This window comes from Olea europaea, chromosome 19 (genome assembly GCF_002742605.1).
Source record: "Olea europaea var. sylvestris chromosome 19, O_europaea_v1, whole genome shotgun sequence".
In the NCBI taxonomy this organism is placed as follows: Eukaryota; Viridiplantae; Streptophyta; class Magnoliopsida; order Lamiales; family Oleaceae; genus Olea; species Olea europaea.
In genome coordinates this window covers 12745875-12754160 of record NC_036255.1, presented here as the reverse complement: position 1 = coordinate 12754160, position 8286 = coordinate 12745875, and the positions used below count along the sequence as shown (strand labels likewise).

The 8286-nt window shown below is 33.9% G+C and overlaps 2 protein-coding genes across 2 annotated transcripts; both read right to left on the bottom strand.

Moving 5' to 3' along the window:
• Positions 1–4339: 4339 nt before the first annotated feature.
• LOC111368870 (cysteine-rich and transmembrane domain-containing protein WIH2-like) lies at positions 4340–5440 on the bottom strand. The gene is made up of 3 exons (XM_022990350.1): positions 5264–5440; positions 4996–5158; positions 4340–4578 (listed from the first exon to the last, which is right to left on the bottom strand). Exons 1-3 carry the CDS (start codon positions 5313–5315, stop codon positions 4533–4535), a joined length of 261 nt encoding a protein of 86 aa, XP_022846118.1. The 5' UTR covers positions 5316–5440; the 3' UTR covers positions 4340–4532.
• A 1882-nt stretch (positions 5441–7322) lies between these two features.
• LOC111368869 (serine carboxypeptidase-like 17) lies at positions 7323–8176 on the bottom strand. The gene is made up of 3 exons (XM_022990349.1): positions 8030–8176; positions 7712–7766; positions 7323–7631 (listed from the first exon to the last, which is right to left on the bottom strand). Exons 1-3 carry the CDS (start codon positions 8128–8130, stop codon positions 7548–7550), a joined length of 240 nt encoding a protein of 79 aa, XP_022846117.1. The 5' UTR covers positions 8131–8176; the 3' UTR covers positions 7323–7547.
• Positions 8177–8286: the final 110 nt, after the last annotated feature.

The window sequence follows — 8286 nt, the reverse complement described above, 5'->3', positions numbered from 1 at the left end:
AGAGACGTCAAATCAATTTAAACCTTAGGTGCAGGAAGGATCTTGGCACAAATCTCTTTCTGAAATTGGCGATGGATCTTCTAACCGGGGTCCACTTAACCTCGACCTCGGAGGCGAGGTGCTTCGGCAGGTCAGTAGTAGGAATCGCTATATCACTTCGGAAACACTTCGGACAGGTCGTTATCATGTCGGAATATGTGGTGCTGCGCGTTCCGAGGCGTATAAGATCGGAGCGTAACATTGGTGATGAATTTGAATCAGACAAAGAAGAAAAAGTGGACGAACTATGAAATCAAAGAAAGTCTCAATGGTTCAATTGAATTTATTGAAGTGGAAGAGATTATACGGTGGGAGTTCACTTATATGGTAGTTTAGTTTTTTGCCACTGCATTGCTTGTTTTACATGGTAAACCACTTCTTTAATGCTTCGGCTAATTGATGAAACAGAATCAATTTGATGTAATATAAAATTTTTACTTTATACATAACTATGTCGTCTCGTATATCCAGTCGAGTAAATGCTGACATCGTCACTAAAATTAGTAATTTTCACATTGGAAGAATGCGACATCAATAATGTCCCAATCATTTTATACCAGGACCGTATGGATTATATCTATATATGGAAATGATTTCCTAAGTACTGATGCTTAATTTATGTTAATGATACGTTCATTTAATTCATTTGATTCTATATTCTCCTATCACGTCATTTACAATTGAATTTTATATGTTTTACTGTTACGATATTTGCAATTTAATTGAGCGTTTAAATTATTTATTTATACACCATTATTTAAGTGTTTAGTTACATTCATTACAAATGATGACAATATCAAAAGCCTAATGCTATCAAATGCCCATTTTACTAATTTTATACAAGCACATCAATAAAATATTTCTATGCGCCAAACAACGTAAAATAATTTTGAAACAGAAGTTTGTCGAACACTATATTGTTCTTTCCACAATTGATCTTTTCAACCAGGGGTGGAGCCACTATACGTCCAGTGCCACTATACTTTTGGGCCAAAATTTTTTTTAAGATTTGTTTGTTTGTTTAACCAAGTAACTCAATTCTCGATCCAGCCTAGAGAGAGAAGCCCAATTGTGCAAGGTCATGACCCGTTTTAAACCCATTTATATCAAAATTCAATTGAATCAATTGTTAACCCAAACCCATTCATTCATTTCAAAATTTCTACCCTTCATGACTTTGTCTGTGACGATTTCACACTTCGCCACCCACTTCCCTCTTCACCGGTGACAAAGCCCACCGTTCCCTTCCCTCTCCGTCAACCGTTGTCTTCGACAGTTCTCACAGTACAACCGTCGTTCCCTTTCCCTCTCCGACAGTCCATTATTGTATATCTCCTACTCTAGGCTCTCATCTTGACATCTCACATCTCTGACTCCGACTTTACATCCTCAGCGCCGTCAAGGCGCCAAGTGCCAACGCCAACCAGCTGAGCAGGCAAAAGAAGAAGCCAAATTCCAGAAAGCAAAAGGCGAAGCCCCAAATTTTTTTTCCCTTATTTTTTTTTGTTATTTCAATTTGTGTAAATTGTAATAATATTTTTTTTTTGTTTTTAACATATTAAATTAGCACTTTGTCCTTTAATTGCTTGAAGCGGCACAAACTTCCAGTGGACTACCAGTTCATTGTTGCCTCTGGGCTCTGGCTCTCTGGAAATCTGTGATTGCAAGTTCAAGTTGTCTAGTATTTGGAAATAATATATATTGCATTGTCAAATTGTGAATTGAATTTGTGAAATTGTGAATTGCACTAGTTTTTTGAGTTGCTTCCCATATTTGTGATTCATTTGACATCTCGAATTACTCCCACTCCTAGTAGTAATTGGGTGATCAGTGGATGAATGATAACACAATTGTTTATGTGGAGAAAGATATATTTTTCAGGTTCAATAATGAAGTTATTATACAACGATATCAAAGTATGAAAACTCGCAAAGAACAAGTATAATATATAAATTATGTCGTTTTTAGTATTGATGTGCTATTGTTTTATTTTTTTATCGTCATTAAATCCCTGACCAAAACCTCGACATTCGTCGTCAAAAAAATTTTGCCCGCACTGAACTAAAATCCTGGCTCCGCCCCTGTTTTCAACACAGTTACAATTGATTCTCTTAAAAGCATAGTAATACCAAATCAAGCCTTAGTCGTAATAATCATCTTTACCATATTTAATTTACTTAGAGTATCATGGGTGGACCCACGTGGGTTTATGTGGGGTCAAATGACCCCACAAATTTTTTGGCCTTTCTCTTTTCTTATGTTTTTAAAAGTAGTTGTTTTGATCACTTTAAGGCCTACTTTGATGAATTCGTTATGAGATGTCAAATGAAGTAAAAAAATTACATTCTTAATACCATTTCGAAGTCTTCATGACCTAATTTTTCGCTCACTAAAGATGTTTGAAATGGTTAACCATAGCAAAAGTTACAACACGTAAAGCAGGTCGTTTGAAATTAGTATTTCGAGAATTTCGATAATAGTTAACTTTTAAAAATTGTCGACGATCGTATGCTATTCGAATCCACAAATCTTCTATGTCATGTAAATTTTCATTTCGAAAACTACATCGTTGTCATAATAAATAGTCCAAACGGACATAAAAAAAGAGAGTTAAATATGCATCAAACGTACGACTCAAAAAAAGATGTCTAACTCGTCTTTTCTTCTTAAAAAATTCAATTATTTCACTATCCTTTATTATTTTTGCACGATAAATTTTTCAATATAATTTATATAATTTTATTAGGAAATTATATATGGATATGATGTCAAAAATTTTAGGATCGTTACGAATTAAATGTAATTTGAATTAATTTCAAATTACATTTGCTTTAAATGTGAATTTGATTTATTTCTTAGATTAAACTTGAATTTTATTTCAATTCATTACGTTCCATATTCAATTTGATTCAGTCTTTCGGCTCAGCATTTGTCCATGAATTGGTAAACAAAACTATACAAGTAATATAATTTATTTAATAATATTTATAGTGATGTAATTATACGACATTTTTAAATATTAAAATACGTATTAACTTATTTTCATTACTATTATGTTATTTAAAAAAATATTTTAATTTTTGACCCCACATATCTAAAACTCTGTGTCCACCTCTGTCAAGTATAGTCCAAATTAATCTCTCTATTGAATAAAAATTATACTATTTTATTTAATATAATAAAATTTACTTATAGTCTCGTGTTCTAAATTTGTTTCAACAACAAAGTTATTTTATGATAAATTTGACAGCAGAGGAACACGAATTCTCATGTGACCGTTGCTTTCCCATTGAAATTTCCGTCAGCGGCAAATACAAGAGCATAATAATTTATAATTAATCTTTCTAAATCATAGCCATTCATGCACTTATTTTGACAAGACTACCTATTTTATTGTCTAAATAATAAATTAAAAAGTTACAACCAACCATTCTCGAAACTACGTTACTATTTAAAATGATTTAATTGTAGATAATTTAAAATCCACGTGATCATGATTGGAATTGTTGATCGATATTAAAATTGAAGAGTAATGTAATTTATCATCACAATGACGATCATTTCTCATCGTCAAGATAACAAATAACATTATTCAAAATTGAAACTACATATATAAACCCAATTCTAGAAATACTCGCGAATTCATATGGTATCTTTGTCAGTATTATTTGGTGACAAAAATAGAGCTGTTGTTTGATAATGTTGACAATAGTGGAAAAACAATTTGAAAAGGAAATTTACAATCTGGCACGCTCGTGTTGTGTTCCCAACAAAAAAAAATGTATTGGAACGCAACTTAGGAAAATATGTTATTCTCACAATGCACGTAAGAACATCTCTATACCTAACTTGAACAGTCTTGTTATTGTACTTTTTCAATTTAAATATAATAAATCGAAAAAATCAAATTAGTCGAAGCTCTGGTTATGATCAATTGTGATTCATATAGGTCGATTAAAGTTGTTTTAAGATACGCAAATTTTAAAAGCGTGTGAAGCAAACAAGAACCGTTCAATACCTAACTCCAACAATCTTGTTATGGCTTTTTCGATAAAATACTAAATCCAAAAGATCACATTGGTCGAAGCCTTGATTATTATCAATTGTGATCTATATAGGTCGATTAAGCAATGGAACATGTATGCAATTCGGTAGTGTCCAGTGCATTGCGAATGCAAGCAATCGAATTTGAGATCAACAAAATCTACTCATAATCTATCAAGTGAACCTTCGAGGCGTACAATGCTCTTAGAAAAGATATTTTCTTAATCGCGAAATCAAATAGCTAACAAGATAAGAGTCGTTCTAAATGGAAAACATGTTTGCATTGTAGAAATCCGAAGTACAAATCCAAGTAGGTCCATATTAATTTAAAGGGCAATCAAAACACAGAAAATAAGAACTAACACTACTTTACATTCTTATAGTTGAAATAAAATTCAGCCATCCGTTTAATGAAAAACGAATCCCTCTTCTTCACAAGTCCTTCCTCATCAAAAGCATGCATCAAGAAGACAACAGCAGCACAAAGCGGCCAAACTGTACAAAATAACATCAAAAATCAGTCAAAGTAATTTGAACCAAAGGAAAAGGAAAAAGAAAAAGGAAGCAAGGGAACATAACATATAGACTAAAAAGCCCTCATAACCGCTATAATTAGAAGGGTACTTTCGGAATTTCATCCCCAGTGCTTCAAGGGAAAAAGATTCCTCCCCTATATTCAACCCAACCGGGGCCGGGGAACCACTAACTCACCAGATGCGCACGTTAACAATAGTGCGCAGGCTACTCATTTGACTCGGCGTCGAGTCACAAAACAACAAATTAATCCAACTCAGATCCTATAGATCTAAATTCATAGAAAGTAAAAACTCTAATCTCTAAGAAATCCACATAAACATACAATCCACAGAAAAAAAATCCAAAAAAATTGTTATATATTATCGAATATCGTACCATCCTTCCATGAATCCGGTACCACCGCTGGATTGCTGTTGAGGCGGCGGAGCAGCGTATTGGGGTGCGTATTGCGGAGGATAGCCCTGGGGCGGGTAGCCTTGCTGCGGCGGGTATCCAGCAGGCGGATAAGCGTCCTTAGGATAACCTTCCGGTGGATAACCTGAAGATTAATATCCACGATCAAAAAACCCAAATCACGTTAGATCGCATAAACTCAACCAACAAAAAGTAGACAAAATAATCGAATGAAGTTCTTGCGACTAGCCTTGAGGAGGAGGAACACCAACAGGGGGTTGATTCTGATTGTAGTAACTCATATTTCTTGCTTGGAGAATTGAATTCGGTTGAAGAGAGAGTTTTAGCCTCTTAGTTTTTTGGGAGAGAGAAACAAGTTGACGTGATATTTATAAGTGGGTGAGTAGGAGAAGGATCGATGCAATGGTAGTTGAATTTAAATTCGTGTGTGTTATATTACGAATTGAATTCAGATTTTTAATCAAAATCATAGTAAAGAATGAATTTTAGCCGCATAAAATTCTCATAACTTTTCGATTACACATTTCATTAACTTTTATCAAAATTTATTAAAAATTTTATTTTAATCTCGAGCAAACGGTGGCTAAACAATCTTACAAACCGAATCAAATTTTAATTCAATTCCAGAAGTATTAATTTATAACCTCTCGAATCAAACCGTTTTATGAAAGATCCTGACTTTCGAACTTTGGTGGGTCTTTGAGATCCTTTCGATGATGATGTTCATATTCAAATATAAATTACAAGAGTCTAGTAAAACTAAATAAGGAGAGTATCTGAAAATCGAATCTAGACACTTAGCAGCCGTCTGAGAGCAATGGTCGCCACCACCGACTACAAATGGTAGGTTGCACAAAACAATTTGAATTCAGATTCAGAATCATCAACCCAAATTTTAAAGAGCAATGCTATTTGTAATTGTTTACTATCGTAGTCTTTGTATATGGCATATATGCGACGGTTAGTAATTTGATGTATTAGCGAGTGCAAATAACATTATTTAATTTTAAATCCTTCTGGGATGAACATATTAATTCTCAGTTGTTGAATTGACTAGATAATAATTGAACCAGTAACGTCTTTGTTATTTCTTGCTTTAAACAACCAATAGCTTGTATCTTAATAAGTTACGAAGACTCGTCAACTCAATTAAATTTTATTTTAAATAAGCCAAGTCTGGGGCAATATAGTGAATTAGAAAACATCATTAAATTTCACGGTCTAAGTACAACGTGTTTCTCATGGTTGAACCAATTGGCCAAAATTACGAAGGGAAAAAAATAGTTTTATTTAGGAACCAATGATCGGAGTCCAAACAAATAACCAATGTAATTATTATAATCCTAATGTAGCGAAATTCCTTAAAACCCTGTTGGGTTCAAAGCCAGGCCAAAAAATAAGGATCGCTACCCAATTCCTTACTAGGAAAGTATGACTTCTAACTTCACTGTACATTTGTTTATTGAACAACGAATTAATCTATTTGTATATGATGGCTTATACTTTGGTTCACACGGCCCCACTCGACCTCTCACATGGAAGAGGTCGAGTCCCACGCCCAAATGTATGGAGACGACCTCCCCATGTGAGAGGAGTGGTGGGACCGTGTCAACTAAAAGGTAAGTCACCATGTACAAATAGCAAGATCCATTACCATAACTATTTGAACAAGGACATGAAAATATTGTTTTAATCTCCAATAGGTGGCATATGAGTCAATAAAGCTAAAGCTTTGTGGAAGACAAACATATGTTCCATATCTACCTCTCTGCTAACTAGTTAGGAACACGTGTGTTGCTCATAATTTTGTGTTCTAGAAATAAAATTTCAGCCATTATTGAAATTGAATTACACCAAAGTGGAATGAGATTTTTTTTTTTTTTTCCAAATGTGATCCGTGAGATGGGGTTTTCGGATCACTGGTAACGTAATTCAATCCTCATATCTAATCGATGCGAAAATTATTTCTCAACAACCCACACGATTATGATTAGACCGACAACACTAATCTTGAAATTATGTATTCGTTTTGAATCGAAGTATATGTTGAAACATAATATGGATTTCACATCAAAACGTTAATCTTGTTAAGAGGAATAATCCAAACCCTTGTGTATGGTTAATTTTTCAGTATTTAACATGTCGGATTTATCCATTAACATACAACGCACTTCTACCATGATTATATTTTGACGTCTTAAATTGGACTTCAATAATTACTTTTATCAGAGCTTCTCAATTTGCAACCCTCACATGGATGAATCAAGTTGCACGAAAAACAATATTTATGCTAATAAAACACACCACGCCAGCAACTTAATGTAGTTGAGCTCAATAGCCAAATACAATCGAATTCAAATATGTTCTTTTTAATCTGTTCTTAAATTCAGAATCTGCAAATCTTGCAATTTATCATGGATTTGCCTATGGCAAAGTTGCATGGTTTTCACAATTAATTGCCTCGCTTAATGCAGAATATTTATTCCAAACTAAATTACTACTCAAGTAAATACCTATAATGGATATAAATCGAACCACCTTTCAATCATGGCAAGACATTCTTTAGGGTAGTGAGCGGCAGCTACATGACCTCCTCCCTGCAATTCAAACTTCTTTGTTAATCACCTTTTAATTTCTTTGTTACGTCAGAGAAAGAGCATAATCAAAATTCTCTTGCCTTCACTGTCGCAAATGTTATAGAGAAATCCTTGTTCTTGTATCTCTCAGTGTATCTGCAAAGGAGAGAAATTTGTAGTGCCTTATTTGTGAGCGAGGGAATCATGTAATAAGCACTCGGGTTTATCTTATTTTAAGCACCGATGATATGATATAGCAGTTCATTAGTGGATAAACTTACAGCAAGCCTAACATTTGGATCAACTTTGTTATCCATCAAGGAATTGATATGTCATGTTATATCATCGATACTTAGCATAAGATGAGCACTGATATTCATATAAGCATCTATATTTATGAGCAAGAATAGAATACTAACCCTGCAATTTGACCATCAACAGACCAAGGTCTCCAGTCATCATCAAGTGCTATACCGAGATTGCGTATCCAATTTAAAGTATTGATATGAGGAACAATCATGTCGTGATCACCACTGGAGGAAAAAAAAAACCAGAGACATGATAGAAATTGTAAGCTGCCGTCATGTAGTGTCCAATCCAACATACCATATTCGTGGTGTTGTACACATTGCTTTAATTATATGATTCTTCTAGTAGTGTCTTTCGCTTAGTTCTC